At 32.4% G+C, this 16,292-nt stretch overlaps 1 protein-coding gene across 1 annotated transcript in view; it reads left to right on the top strand.

The window, feature by feature from the left end:
• The window catches only part of TNKS2 (tankyrase 2), a 59,420-nt gene that overhangs the window by 11,045 nt on the left and 32,083 nt on the right, over window positions 1-16,292 (top strand). The window contains exons 2-8 of the mRNA XM_051981631.1: window positions 8,076-8,300; window positions 9,518-9,613; window positions 11,307-11,343; window positions 11,467-11,542; window positions 12,091-12,185; window positions 13,963-14,029; window positions 15,805-15,991. Coding sequence (XP_051837591.1) covers window positions 8,076-8,300; window positions 9,518-9,613; window positions 11,307-11,343; window positions 11,467-11,542; window positions 12,091-12,185; window positions 13,963-14,029; window positions 15,805-15,991 — 783 coding nt within the window. The remainder of the gene's footprint in view (window positions 1-8,075; window positions 8,301-9,517; window positions 9,614-11,306; window positions 11,344-11,466; window positions 11,543-12,090; window positions 12,186-13,962; window positions 14,030-15,804; window positions 15,992-16,292) is intronic.

Raw genomic sequence — 16,292 nt, forward strand, 5'->3', positions numbered from 1 at the left:
TTGAAATAACTTTTAATGAAACAAAATTAATCAGTTTTTCGTTAGCCTTCTTTCTATATCTAAAATCAATCACTGATATTAATGTTAAAATAACTGATACTGTGAATGTTGTGAAATATTATTATTCTATAAGAAATGATCAGCCGGATGATTTCTGGGAGGCCTTGGAGAAACTTACAGGAACTTATGCTAAGTGAAAAGAGCAGAACCAAGAAATTATTGTACACAGCAACAGCAAGATTATATGATGATCAATTCTCATGGATGTGGCTCTTCTCAACAATGAGAGAGAGATGTTCAGGCGTATATCCAATGATTTTCTAATGATGAGAGCCATCTACACCCAAAAAAAGGACTGTGGGAACTGAGTGTAGATCACAGCATAACATCTTTTGTTGTTGTTTGCTTGAATTTTATTTTCTCATTTTTCTTCTTTTTTGATCAGATTTTTCTTGCGCATCAAGATAATTGTATAAATATGTATGCCTATATTTGATTTACATATATTGGATTACTTGCCATCTGGGGCGGGAATTGGAACACGAAGTTTTGCAAGGATCAGTGTTGAAAAATTATCATTGCATATGTTTTGAAAACAAAAAGCTTCAATAAAAAAAAAACTGATATTTATATCCTGATTTATTGGGTAACAATTTTAGCAGGGCAGGTGAAGATGTTACCCCAGTTTTACAAATGAGGCTCTGGAAAAACTCAATGATTTGTCCAAGTTTACAGAGATAACCTTACAGGATTCTTTCAAGGATCAAAGGAGCAGTTTTTCAACAAGCCTATCTATCAAGTCCCTGTGGCTACACCTTACTGTATCTTTGTCTCCCCCATCAGAAAATGAGTTCCTCAAAAATAGGAATTGTCCTAGTTTTCTATTTCTAAAGCCCAGTGCTTTGCATGTTAGCAAGTGCTTAATAAATGCTATTTTTTACTCATATAGTATGAAAGGTGCTATGCTAGTATTCATATGCACCTATATTATCCCCCACATGTGTATGGCTATACACACACACACACACACACACACACACACACACACACACACACTAATTTGGAGAGAGAGAGAGAGAAAGAAAGAGAATATTACAAATGGGGACTTCAAAAAGGATGTGTATCAGATCCCTAGTTTAAAAAAAAAAATGAAAGGCTGGGTTCAAAGATTACCTAGTAATTCAATTTGGTAAAAGAAAATTCTAAAGCAAAACTAAAAAGGCAGGTTGGAACAAAATTGTGTAGGGCTATAAATGTCAGGCTGAAATTTTATACTAGAAGCCATAGGGAGTCGTGAAAGTAACATGATCATAAATATGCTGTAGCTTATTTTGCTGTTATGATAGCTTTAATTAACCTCTGCTTATGTTGCTTTCTTTCCAATAGATAAGAGACTGATTAATATTTGGTTCTGTATCTAGAATTTCTAACACAGGGTGGGGACTTGTAAAATTGAATCAAGGCAGGAGGTGAGAAGGCCCTGGTGTAATGTATGACTACATCATGTACATATGAATGGAAAAAAATGAGCATATACCAGAGTTATTTTGAAGACAAACAAGATTTATCAAATTATTAAGATCATTAAAATGAGAGAATTAATCTATGCATGATAGGGTATCAACTGGGGTGAATGGGGAGATAGTGCCATTAACAGAAATAGGGAAGGTAAGTAAAGGGAGAAATTAAATGTCTCTCCTTTTGGATATTTCATTCTGGGTGTTATATAGGTATCTTAAACTCGACATATCTAAAATAGAACTCTTATCCATCTACCAAGCCCCTTCTCCCTTTTAAACTTTTCTATCTTTTCATTACCCAGAGTTACAACTTCTGTCATCCTTGTTCTTCATTCTTAACCCCATATATTCTGTCCTTACCAGATCTTGACATTTATATCTCATTTAAACATATCTCTACTCATATAGCCACCACCCTAGTACAATGCCTTATCACTGCTCACCTGGACTAATTCAACAGTCTTTTCATTAGTCTACCTGTACCGAGATTTTCTACCCCAAACCATCTGTCAGAGTGATTTTCATAAAGCACAGGTTTGTCTAAACAAAACAAAAAACATTCTTATTAAATTCCAGTGACTCCCTATCTTTTTGAAGATCAAATTGAAAGTCTTTTTTGACCTTTAAATCTCGTCACAACTTGATCTTTCCTACTTTTTCAATATTTTATTCACTTCCACATACTCTATGATCCATCCACATTGGCTCACTTAATGTTCCTCAATGCTTTGTTCCTCACTTATGATTCCTGTTTTGCATCTTTACAGTGGCCAGCCATCCCTTGTACCTGGAATGGTCATCTTCCTCACTTCTACTTTTTAATTTTTCTTGCTTCCTTCAAGACTCAGCCTAAATTCTACATTGTACAAAAGGCTTTTTCATGTTCTACAAACTGTTACTTCTTTCTAGATTCACTTCCTTCTACTCTTAGCAGAACGATCAGTTAAATGGCAGTTTGGTGCCACTATTGAAGAATTCTCTCCAGGTTTACTTCTCAAGTTGCTTCAAATCTATCATATTCCTCTCATTTACTCCACATTTCTCCATCTTATTATTTAGTCTACATTGTTTCTGTCTTATCCACAGTAACATTTCTTTTTCATATAAAGCCATACTGAAATTCTGGCATTGTGTGCAGAAATATGGTCAGAGAATTTGGCTTTGAATAACCTTAATGCTAGTGACTTCCTTCTGTTGATTATTGTGTGTGTGTATATATGTGTGTGTGTGTGTGTCTATAATCTTGTGTGTGTGTAATTCTTTGCATGTTGTCCCAGAAAGAACAAGGATTGTCTTTTCTTATATCAGTAATGCTTGTCACAGTTCCTGGCATGTAGTTGATAACTTAAATATTTATTGACTGATTAACTAAGCTTAGAACTTAAAGATTTGAAAGCACTTTACAAATGTTATCATATTTTATCCTATCAAGCCTAGAAAAAAAGTACTATTATTATGTCCATTTTACAGATGGGTTTTTAAGGCAAACAGAGGTCAATTGACTTAATTAGGGTTACTCATGTAATGTCTGAGGCTAGAATTGAACTCAGGTCTTCCTGATTCCATGTCCTTCACTCTATTTGCTGCTCCACCTAGCAGCTTAATAAATGCTTGTTGATTGAACGGTTTTAAGTTGCAGTTTTGTACCAGATATCATGCTAGGTGTTGGAGAGACAAATATGAACATCCTTATTCTTAATGATCTTATTTTCTACTGGTAGAACAAACCATGTCTTCAGATTTAAAAAAATAGGAAAAAGAGTAAATTTGATTTTGACTTGTTGAAGTTGAAAGTGGAATATCCAGGTGGAAATAATTATCACATCATGAATAGTATAGAAATGGAATTTAGGAGAAAACTGGTTGTGTGTATTTGGGAACCCCCCCTTATGGAGAGAATTTAATCTATTGGAATTAGATAATATCAGAGATACAGCATGATATAACAAATAAAGTGCTGAATTTCTAGTCTAGAAGACCTAGATTCAAATACTATGTTGGATTTTAGCATGCTATGGTCAATTCCCTTAACCTCTGAAAAATCAGTTTCCTCATCTTTAAAATAGTGAAAATAGAAGTAGTCTATGTAGAATATTTTGCAAACCTTGAAGCACTGTGAAATGCCGGCTGTTCTTTTCACCAAGACAAAGAATGTAGAGATAGAAAATAGAAGATGTATCAAATACTATAATATGAGTTGTTTTCCTCCAGTATCTGTAATTAGCATTAGTATTGACAATTTAGAATAAATATTGACAGTTTTTCCTGATAACATGTACATTGAACTCATTCTATAACCTTTGTACATTAAAAGACAGGATTTTGTAATGAGTGATAGAAGCTGTTTTTAAGTAAAATATGTTAATAAAAATAATGTTTTCTTATGAATAAGAAGGGAATTATTTTGTTTTAAATGTGTAAGAGGAAGTGACTGTTCTGCTTGTCTCTAAAAGCAAATAAGAGCAATGGATAGAATTTGTAGAAAGGCAAATCTAAACTCAGTATAAGAATAAAACTCTCAAAGAATTAAAGCAGTCCAAAAATGAAATAGACTACTTCTGTAAGAAGGAAAATCACTTAACAGGATATATCATAAAGCAGATTTATTCAGGTATGGATTAGACTAGATGTACTTGGAGATAAAATGTTCTTCCTGCTAGGTCTAGATTGAAGCTTCTGATACTCATTAGTCACACAAAGGATCTTTTAACAAAGTGACCAATTGCCCCCTGATTCCAGATGTTCTTCGAGCTAGAGAAGGATAGAAACTAGTCACCCATATACATACTCAGTATTATGGATCATTTGTTCATGAAGTGGCAGCATGACAACCACAGGGACTTCAAAGGACATAATCTAATTTATGATGAAAGATGCAAAAGTAAATATTTCTCTTTAAGTTTCTCTTTACAATATTTCTGTCCTTGTATAAATTTTTCCACTGATTATTCTCACTTCACTTTGTTAGCTCATACTACTACCCAAGATTCTTTGTATTTACCTCATTTCTTATTGCGCGATTATAGTCTATTATGTTCACATGCCACAGTTCTTCTGCCATTCCCCAGTTGTTTTAAGATAATAGTTCTTTGCTCACTCTTCCCCTCTTCCCTTCCCTTCCCTTTAAGATCAAGAAGCCTGCATTTTCTTCCCTAGTAAAAGCATTCCTCCTCCCTCCCTTGCTTGTTTTCCAGCTGAGTTTTGATGTATTTCTATTTCAAACTTTTGCATGTGTCTTTCACCTTCATCTGCCTATTTCAGGTAAGTGAAGTTCATCTGATGCCCCTCCTCTATGTTTGTATACACTTCTCATGCATCCTAATTACATTAATAGCAAGATCCACTCCCTCTTTCCCCCTTTGTACTCTTGTATTCTCTTTGCCTTAACTTTTTCTTTTCATCTTTCAAATCCTCAGAATAGAACCAATCCCTTTTTCAAGAATACTGTTTTTCATTTAACTCCTTTAGTACCTTTCAAAGACATTAATATTCTAATAGGACCACTTTTGTTCTCTCCTTTTTTAGAATTTAGCACTACATTATCATAATTCCTTCCAGTTGCTCAAATAAATTTATCTTCAAGTTCTTGAGTTTTATATTTCAGAGTTCCTATATACCTTTGGTGTTTTAATCAGAAATTTAAAAGTCTTGGATTTCCAGAGATCATTTTTCCTCTCCTGGAGGAGTAAGCTTATCTTTCTGTTTAAATCATTCTTGGTTCTAAAACTTTTACCTTTTGTCTTTTGAAATATTGTATACCAATATCTTCTCTCATTGTTAGTAGTAGCTTTCAGATCTTATGTGATCCCGACCAGTCTTTTGGAACTTCAACTGCTTTTATTCTAAATATTTGGGTCTTGTTTTGTTGTGTTCTTGTTTTTCTTTCTTTTATCCAGAGCTCTATATTTTGACTGACATTTCTGGGACTTATTCTTTTTTGGATCCTGTCCCTCTCCCTTACTTAGTGACTAACAAATTTTTTCTATTTTCACTTTTGCCCTCTGCTTCCAATAAATCTAAGCAGTTTTCATTTATGATTTCTTAAAATATAGCATCCATGCTCTTTTCTTTTTTTCCAAAATTTATTTTCTGTTGACCTGTGTACAGGATCAATTGTTTTGGTTTCAAATGTCTTTTTTTTTTCAGTTTTGATTTTAATATTTCTTATTGTCTCATGGAGTCAATGGTTTCTGTTTGGCTTTTCTAGTTTTCAGGGATTCCTTTATTTCAATAATATTTGTCACATTCTTTGCCACTATCTCCAGCCATCTCCCATAATGAATTGGCTTTCATCCATGCCAAGGCAAATCCCTCTACATGGACAAATGATCTTTTTGGGGAGGAGTTCCATTTTTTTCTATCACATTGCCTCCTCTCTTATCACCACTTTTTAAATTTATCTTCTATCTTTCCCTATCTTCTGGATGTTTTCTTACTGCCTACAAATATGCCTTCATCTTCCTTAGTCTCAAAAAAAAAAAAAAAAAAGCCTCACTTGATCCATCTGTTCCCCACTAGTTATTATTCTATATCTTCTCTTTTTTTGTGTTCAAACTCCCTGAAAATGCCATCTACAATAAGTGCCTCCCCTTCCTTTTCTTACTCTGTTCTCTATGTAGTCTGGTTTCCTATGTCATTCTTTGACTGAAACTGCTTTCTCCAAAATTACTAATGTCTTAATCTTCAAATCTAATTTCTCAATCTTCTTCATTCTTGATCTTTCTCTAATCTCTAGGCACTCTAGATTTTTATGACACTATTCTCTCCTGGATCTCTTTCTGCCTGACCTGCTCCTTCCCTGTCTCCTTTGCAAGATCTTTATCTAGGTCGAGTCCAATAATTGTGGGTGTCTTACTGGGCTTTGTCCTAGACTAGACTCTCTTCTCTTCTCCTTTATACTATCTATTATCATTGAGGGCACCATCTTCTTCCCAGTCTCTCAAGCTCAAACCCAGGTGTCATTCTATACTCTTATTGTCTCTTGCATCTCCTATTCAGTCTATTGCCAAAGCCTGTCACCTTTACCTCAATAACATCTATCATGTGTTCTTTCTGCCCTCTGATATTATCCTGATGTCATTACCTCATACTTGGACTATTGCAATAGCCTGCTGCTTTGTCTCCCTTCTATAAGCTTCTCTATTTCATTTTTAGTTCAACTGTCAAACACAGCTCTGACTGTTACTTTTCTACTCTGTCAATTCCTAATAAATCCTATCATCATCTATCCATGATCAAATATAAAATCCTTTGATTGGCCTTTTTATTTCATAACTTTCCAGTTTTTTTATACTTCCCTCCCTCTTCCCAACCCACAATGTGCTTTGCAGTATAGTGGCACTGAATTTGCTGTTTGTTCCTCTAATAAGACATTCCATATTCTGACTCCATGAGTTTTCATTGGCTGTGCCCTATTTCTGCAATATTCTTCTTCATCTTTTTCTACTAACTAAAATTTCATCATCTATAGAAAACCTTTCCTTATCTCCCTTAATACTATCCACCTTCCCTCTGGTGTTTTATCTTCAGTTTATCCTATATATATCTTGTTTGTGCATAGCCATTTGCACGTTATCTCTTTTTAGCCTGAGCTCTTCGAGAGCAGAAACTGTTTTCATTTTTTCTTTGTAATTCCAGTGCATAGTACAGTGCCTAGCTCATAGTAGATATTAAATAAATATAGATTGATTGACTTTCTCTTCTTATGTACTTATTCTCCATTTTTTAAAGCTACTTGAGGTTGTTATGGAATTGGGAGCTATCTAGATTTGAATTAATTTTTTATAATGTTTTCTGATTTATTTATCTCCCAACTTTAATTCCTAAATTGTGGCTTTTTGAAAGGTCCAAGCTCCACTTCTTACTGACTTTTTAGATGGAGTATCAGCTAGAGCTTGATCTTGTTCTGTGTTCTTGAGCTGACCCTCACATCTTGGAAGTTTGGGCTTCCTGCATCTTTGAGTTTCAAAGTGTCATGTCTGCAGGCCCTTGTCTGGCAACTCAGGATGCCTTGGGCTTGGAGTATACTAGTATGAACCTATTCTGCAATAAGACTCTTTAAACGTTTCTATCACAAGAGTTGGTTTTTTATTATTATTATTATTATCCTAAGCTTTCTGCTCTTGCTGCCTGTAGGGAGGGAGCCTTGCAGGCTCCAATTACATGTCCCTGGTTGTCTTTGGTCCATGCTTTAAGGTTGGACTAATGCTAGCTTTTGGAGGAGGAAAAGGGGAAAGAGAATTAGGGCTGTCTCTTTCCTGTGATCTGTTAGGCAGTTCAGGAGCAGGGGAAGTTACTTACTATATTTTTTTCATTCAATTTCTTGATCATTACTCTGTTTGGAAGGAGTTTTAGGGTTTTGCTAAAAAGTAGGTCTGTGAGAACTGGGCAGTCTGCCTCTCATTCAAGCAGCTGTCTTGGCAAGAAGTCAAAAGTGGATATTTTTAAAAGTATATTGACATAAGTGTTAAAAATAAGTTTTCAAATAAGTCAGCATTTTGAGAATTGTATTTTGGATATAGCATTTGAAGATTTATCCATGTGCTTTTCTCCTAGGTTTTGGTCGGAAAGATGTAGTTGAATATTTGTTACAAAATGGCGCTAATGTACAAGCTCGTGATGATGGGGGTCTTATTCCTCTCCATAATGCCTGCTCCTTTGGTCATGCTGAAGTTGTGAATCTCCTCTTGCGACATGGTGCAGATCCAAATGCTCGGGATAACTGGAATTATACTCCCTTGCATGAAGCTGCAATTAAGGGAAAGATTGATGTTTGCATAGGTAATTCTTTCCTTTTCTTTTGTAATCCTTTACTTCTTTTAAGAATCCTCATTTGGAATTTGTTTGTTATGTTTAAATTTTGCTAGACTGAATTTTAGTGAAAGCAATAAAAGATGCTAAAAGCCTAAGTAAGGGTTCTGGAAATGGAAAAAAGAAAGAAAGAAAGCCAATCTACAAGCATTTATTAAATGCTTTCTATGTGCCAGGCTCTATGGAGATACAAAGACCAAAAGTGAAAGAGATAAGATATTTCAAAAGAATGAATAGCAAGACTGTGTAGGTGTATTGTTGGTAAGTAATGGGAACTTCTTTTTGTGAGTGGTCTCTCTGTTGCTGTTGTTCTCTATTTGAGAGTTTCCCTCACTTTGCTTTTTGTTTCACTGAACCTGTCTGAACTAAGTGACTGGTGACAAGAGGGAGATACCAGGAAACTGGACCTAGAAGGAAATGTTCCATTTATACAAATGACTGAAACTTTTAGGGGTAGAAGATAAAACCAGCTTGTTGAGATCAAGCACCCAAGCTACAGTTAAAGAATAACTGAAAAACATTCCATATCATTATATTTTATGAACATTATGTCCTGAGGACATCAGACTAGTTTACATAAGATAATTTAGAAAGTATCATGAAGCCCTTCAGTTCGTTTATAAGGGCTGTTAGGGGGATTGGGTTAACTGGGCTTATCTTTCCTTTTCTACATTAACTGTACCACTCTGAATATCTTAAAGAATTTTCAACAACATAACAGATTTTCAGTTAATGAAAGGTATAAATACTATATAACAAGTAAGAGTCTTATGTATAAGGCCAATTTTTTTCTGGCAAAATACAATTGTATTATGAAATTAGGATCAATTAGAGAAATTTAATTTATAGGCAGATTTTGCTTGATGTATCTGGTTTGTTAGATGAGAGAGAATTTTATATAGTAATATTTGGATTTTAGATAATAATCACTTTTTGAGTGCTTGCCTTTTTATATGATTGTAATTTATTAGATTACTTAATAGGTAAATAGACTTCATGTCTGTTCATAGATATTTAATATATCAAGCATAATAAACAAGTGTGGTGTTTATAATGATGTCATTAAGGTAAAGAACCTTTGAGTATCTGCAGAGCTTTGCCTGGTCCAGATCTTTTGAAAATACTAATTTCCGAATACAAAATCATTAAGTTCTTCTCATTAGAAAAACATATCTGCTACTTTGCAGTCCTCTTGCAGCATGGAGCTGAACCAACCATCCGTAATACAGATGGAAGGACAGCATTGGATTTGGCAGACCCATCTGCAAAAGCAGTATTGACTGGTAAGGCATTGGTCTATTCTGATATTTCAAATGAACAAAAAGAACAAAGTCTTCACTAGTTTTTCTCCCCCTTAACACTACCTTACACATGAATGTATTGTAAAGAAGCACCCTATATTATCTCATTTTAACAATAGCCCTAGGAGATATATAAAGCAAGTATTGTTAACCACATTGTTTAAATCAAAGCTGCTTAAATGTTGGGTAGTATCCCCCATATAAGAATGCATAACTGAATGTGGTGGGGATCATGAAAAATTTGGCAGCAGTAAAAAGCATAATGTTCTGCCAAGATTTAATACTTTATGTAAAAATAAACAAGCAAATTATTTCTTTAGTATACAAATTTGCTTTCATTTTTAATAAATAGTAAAATTACATGTATATGAAAGAATTGTTTTAAAATAAATTTATGATTTATTATCAGTAAATGGATGATTATATCCTATATATCTGGGATTACATAAACATTTTTTATGAGTGAAGAAAATTAAGAAAATGAAGAAACTTAAGATTTAATGAAGTTAAGCATCCAAAATGGCCAAGCTAATGTGGGACCAGAGCTAGAACCCATGTCTTCTGACTTCCAAGCCCAGTCAATGCTTTTCCATAATGCTGAGTGGGTATGTCCTTGGTCCTCACCCTACCTCCAAAAAAATTAATGAGCTTATCTATACTTTTAATATAATGTAATACCTATACAGTCTTAAACTATATTATATTATACTGATGGTTGTAATGTATAATTCTTTTCTGAAAGAGGCAATAACATCTTTTTCTTTTAAATTAGTTATGGTTATATCCTTGCCACCTCATGCAAAAAAAAAGTTTATGTGTGTACACACACACACACACACACACACACACACACACACACACACACATTTTCCAAGTATTACTCTTACTTAAGGTATTTTCTTATTACAAGAAAATTCTCATTTTTGGTAACACAGTCAGGAAATAAGCTGTTCCAATTAAGTTACTCTTTCCAAAAACTGAAACTTATTCTTTTAAGGACTTTAAAAAAATGTATTTTAATGGAATTCTTTCTAAAATGTGTTATATATTGAACAGGTTCTAAGAATGTGGTCATAGAGGGGGTCGTGTAGGCAGGAAGATAACTTATGGGCCCTTTCTAGTGAATATGTTACTTTTTCTACTTATTATAATCTAATGATTTCCTTAGGCACTTGGGAGACATATAATGTTATTTATCTTTCTGTAGAATAATCTTAAATTACCATGCTTTGGGGATCTGCTTATTATCACTTTCATTTCTTACATAGCTATTGGCTGTCTCTTCTTGTTATGTGTCATTCCCTATTAGTAACTTTTTATCCTATCCTCATTTTCTTGTGATAATAAAGCTTATTGAAACTTATTAAATTAAGATTAAATAGACTATCTAAACCTAGAAGAGAACCTCTTTAAATAAGATTTCTACTTTGTGATATATATCCTTGGATAACTAAGTTTCTTAGTGCTTGCTTCTTAGAGGGGGCATTAAGTCGCTAAGACTGCTGGATAGGTGACATAGGTAAATGAGGAAATGTTGCCATCAAGACTACAATTAGTTTTTTTTTTGTTTATTTGTTTTTTGGGTTTTGTTTTTTTGTTTTTTGTTTTTTTTGCTGTTCAATAACTATCTCAAAAAGCTTCTGCAAGAAAATTAGTAACGTCTTCATTTTTGCAGGTGAATATAAGAAGGATGAACTTTTGGAAAGTGCTAGGTAAGATAAAGTAAATATATGTGATTTAACATTTTTAGAATTTTTTAAAAATGCAACTTTGAAAAAAATAGATTTATAACATGTCATTAAGTATATAAATTAGTAAAGTATCTTCTGTTATAGGAGTGGCAATGAGGAAAAAATGATGGCCCTTCTTACACCATTAAATGTCAATTGTCATGCAAGTGATGGCAGAAAGGTATTTCCATATACAAATTATTTATTTTTTCATTTGCAATAAAATAAGGTTTTTTTGGCAAATGTGTTCATCTTATGGTTAAAATTTTTAACCAGTTTTAGCAGAGTAGAGATTTGTGTTTAAACAAAATACCATGCATAAAATTCTAACAAAATTGGTGACACTGCCAGTATTTGGTATTCATTTGTCTACTTTAACAAAAAAGTTAATGGAAAAGTTCATTAGTGCATATAGTATTTCTAACAGACTTTTGAAAACCTAATTTGTAAAACTAGTTTGTAAAACAGCTATTTACTTGATTGGACTTTTCAAGTATTATATACCTTTTACCCTGTATTTTAACTTATAGCTTTGGTATATCTTATTTAACTTAAGTACAATTGTGAAAACTCTTCTAACTTTGTCTTTGTTGATAATTAATAATATTGGGTAAATCAAACAAACAAGAGTAAAATATAAGAAACTTAAATTTTACTCTTATTTGTTTGATTTACCCAATATTATTGTTTTGCTAGATTAATAATAATTAATCCAATTTACTATTTCAGTCAACTCCATTACATTTAGCAGCAGGATACAACAGAGTTAAGATTGTGCAGCTGTTATTACAACATGGAGCTGATGTACATGCTAAAGACAAAGGGTAAGTTTTAATTTTTTATAAGAATAAAAATATGTTTAAGTATTTTATATAGGGAATTATTTTTTAAATAAAATAAAAATAAATAAATTAAATTAAATAAGGAAATGCAATTATTTGTACTTTTAAAAATGAAATTCCAATATCTTGATATTCATAATGCTTTTTTAGTTTTCCCTCTTCTTGAGCCTTACATTGCCTGTTATGTGTATGTTCTTCCACACTGTAAGGTTATATTCTTTTTCTTGGAACAAGGATATGCATACCAATCTTCTGGTTAAGCTTTCTTCATTATATTATAATGTTTTGTGTCTTAATTCTTAATTACATTATACTATTTCATCATATTGAACATTAAATTCAGCTATACTAGGTTGTTTATAGTTTTTCAGGGTGTGATTTAAATATTAAATTTCTTAAAATTGAAAGCTAGTTGCAGTTTATTTTGTTTTTTGAGCTTGCTCCATGAATGAAAAGTTTCATAAATGTATTTTTTAGGGTTTATAACTGTTATTAAAATTTTTCTTAATATGAAGAATTGTTTACTATCTACAAGATATTGTGGTAAATATATGGTGAAATAAAATAAGAAACACCTTGAATCTACTTCAGGAACTAATCGATATAAGTTAAAAGGTATATAATCAATATAAGGTAGCATATGATTAGTGCCAAGTGAGTATAGTATAATCAGAAGTGCTATAGTCCAAATCAGTCAGTAGTTACTAAAAACTAACAGCTGAATTTTGAGTTTGATGTTGAGTAAGGATAGGTCTTAGAGCAGCAACAAGAGGAAGGTGACAGTATTTCTTGTGAGGAAAAATAATAATTGAGCAATGATTCAGAGCCAGAAATGTTTGGCGAATTATGAGCTTTATATCTTGGTTGAAACAGAATTATCATGGGAGTGGTGCAATATAAAACATGAAAGAACAAGGATTTATACAAAGCCTTGAGTGTTGGTGTTACGACCTTTTGGGTATGTTTATATTAGGAAATGATTTTTTTTTAATAGCTTTTTATTTACAAGTTATATTCTCTTATATATTTCACAAAAGCCTATTATTATTAGCATTAGCATTTATATAATGCTCTTTGGTTTATAAAGTTCTTTTACACATAGTAACTTATTTTGGATAAATGGGCTAGAATTTCATAATCTATTTTTCTAGGCTCTGCTTGTAGCCTTCTATGTATTTTCTGTGAGTCTTCTTATATTTCTATTGTTAATTGATATGTCCTGTAGCAGTTAGGTTTCTTTTCACCTAATAGAATTGCACATAAGTTTGATGGGTCCAATGTTTGAAACTTACTTTTTTAATAATACGTATGAAATTTTATTAACTCATATCAAGAAACAGTAGGTGAGGGCCTATCACTAAAGCCAAGTAGACCCTGCCCAAGCAGAGAGGATCACTTGGAGTCATTCAGAATCATTAGGACCATTAATTAATTATGATTTAAGCTAATCAGAAGGATACTCTTATCAAGAGAGTTTTTTTTTAGGCCATCAAAATAAAACCTGAGTGACTTCTAAATATTTTTATAAGATTATTCTTCAAATTATGCTATTTAACTTAAGTAGATTTAGCACTTATTTTATGTAGACCCTCTTTCAAAATGAGTTGGTTTTTGAATGTCTCTAGTCATTCAAGAATAATCTTCTGCAATTTTCCTCTTATGTTACTTAGGATAAACTATACTGTAGAAATATATGAGATTAACATAAATGTATGAAACAGGATGTATGTAACAACAGATATTTCTTTAAAATCTTAAGAGATCTGGTGCCGCTACACAATGCCTGTTCCTATGGTCATTATGAAGTAACAGAACTTCTGGTGAAGGTTAGTTCCTTTGTTTGTCTCTCAAACTCATTTTTGTATTTTGTATGCCTAGTTTGTGTGTTGCTTGCCTGAGTCACTGAAAGGTTAAGTGATTCACAGACAGTATATCAGAGGCAGGACTTAAACCCAGATTTTTCTGTCTTTCAGTGTATCCTCTTGTCCTGTAGTCCTGTTGTCCTATAATCATAATTTATAAAATTTTTAATTTAAGATGGTAACTTGATGGGGGATAGAAAATAGCTATTCAAATTCGTTCCTAAAAAAGTAATTAGTTGGGATACACAACTGACTATATTTGAGTTTTCAAGTTATAATTTAATACACACACAAATACATGTATATATACACATATATGTTACATATAAAATTCATGATTTAAGTCAAAGGAGGAAATGCGATCAACAATTTGTGATCAACAAATTAAATGGTTTTATAATTTATGACAGTAGTTCAAGTTTCAGAACTTCTAAAACATGATATTTAAAAAACTTTCCTTATTGAAATCTGTAATCATTAAGAAAAATCAGTGATTGTGCTTTTAAAAATTATGGATAAATTTTATTTGATATTTTCAAAGATGAACTTTGGGGTTTTATTCATTTAATTATACAGATTATTGTGAAGTAAAAATAGTCCATGACTTACAACTATCCTGTATGTAGAGTATCTATGAAAAAAATTGACTAAACTATTGATTGAGAGTCAAGATCTAGATTCAAATTTTGGCTCTTCTGTGGTCTCAGGGAAGTTAGATCACTTCTTTGGCCATCAGTTTCATCTGTAAATTCAAGGAGTTAAATAAGATGACCACTAAGAATTTTTCCAGTTTTAAAATCCTTTGATTGCATTGCTAGAGGTTGTAGAATCCATGGTGGACATCTGAATAACTGTTCTCGTCTTTTGAAGATTAAAGGACTAGTTTCACAGTTTCCATATATTTCTTCCCTGTCCTGATTTGTACATATCCCTTCATCCTACTTAATTACTTCCCTTATTTCATCAGCCATATTTTAAGATGTCACATTTATTTAAGTGACATATTGGCACCTATCAAAAGAAGGGGCACACAGATGATACGATGAATGGTTAAAGATATGGATATTATGGAGTGTATATAACCTGAAGAAGAGAAGATTTAAAGGAGACATGTTCTTCATAATCAAAATACTTTCAAGGATGCTCATACTGAAGAAGAAGTATGACTGATCTTTTGGTCTTTGAGAACAAAAGAAACAATGACTGGAAATATAAAAAGATGCAGATTTAGCTTAATATGTGTAACTTTCTTATAACTAGAGCTATCCAACAACAATATAACCTCATGGAAATATGCAAACAGAATATCAAGTCAGTCAATTAGAATTGTTTTATGTAGAAATGTTGTGGATAAGAATATTACATTAGATAGAGGGTTGGATTGGATGACTTCTTAAGGTCTTTTTCAGCTTTTGAGATTTGCTGATTTTAAATCTCTGTCTCTCTGTCTCTTTCTCTGTTTCTTTCTCTCTTTCTCATACACACACACACACACACACACACACACACACGCGCGCGCATGCTATTTTCTCAGTTAAGTAAGCATTTTTGGATTAATGGGATCTTTATGGTAATGTAATTTTATAGAAAAGTGTTTTCAATTCCAAGTAATCAACTTAAAAGTTCTTTAAAATGGCCTATTTAAAATTTTTAACTATCTGCATATAAAAATATTTTATAGTACTGATAACCATAACTTCCATTTAAAACTAAATGTTAAATATATGCTTTATTTGTAGCATGGTGCTTGTGTGAATGCAATGGATTTGTGGCAGTTTACACCTTTACATGAAGCAGCATCTAAGAATAGAGTTGAAGTGTGTTCTCTTCTGCTAAGTTATGGTGCAGATCCCACCCTGCTAAATTGTCACAATAAAAGTGCCATTGATTTGGCTCCCACACCTCAGCTAAAAGAAAGATTAGCTTGTGAGTATATATTGATGAATCTTAAAACAAGATGTTTGTGATTTTGATAAAATTGTTCACTCCTAATATATTTTAACATATAGGCATCTAGGATTTTTCCTTTAGAATAATCTGTTAAAACTCAGGAACATCTCCTTTAAGCAAAAAATTAAAATATTTTGAAGGAAAGCTACTTCTCCTAATCAATTTATGAAAATATTTAAATATATTCCCTTTCTTTTCAAAAGAGCTTTTTGAATCATGGATCTATGTTGATGATGAGATTTTTATGATTAAAACAATTTCCTCAATTTGTTTTAAA

Source organism: Antechinus flavipes, chromosome 2 (assembly GCF_016432865.1).
Source record: "Antechinus flavipes isolate AdamAnt ecotype Samford, QLD, Australia chromosome 2, AdamAnt_v2, whole genome shotgun sequence".
NCBI classification, from domain to species: Eukaryota; Metazoa; Chordata; class Mammalia; order Dasyuromorphia; family Dasyuridae; genus Antechinus; species Antechinus flavipes.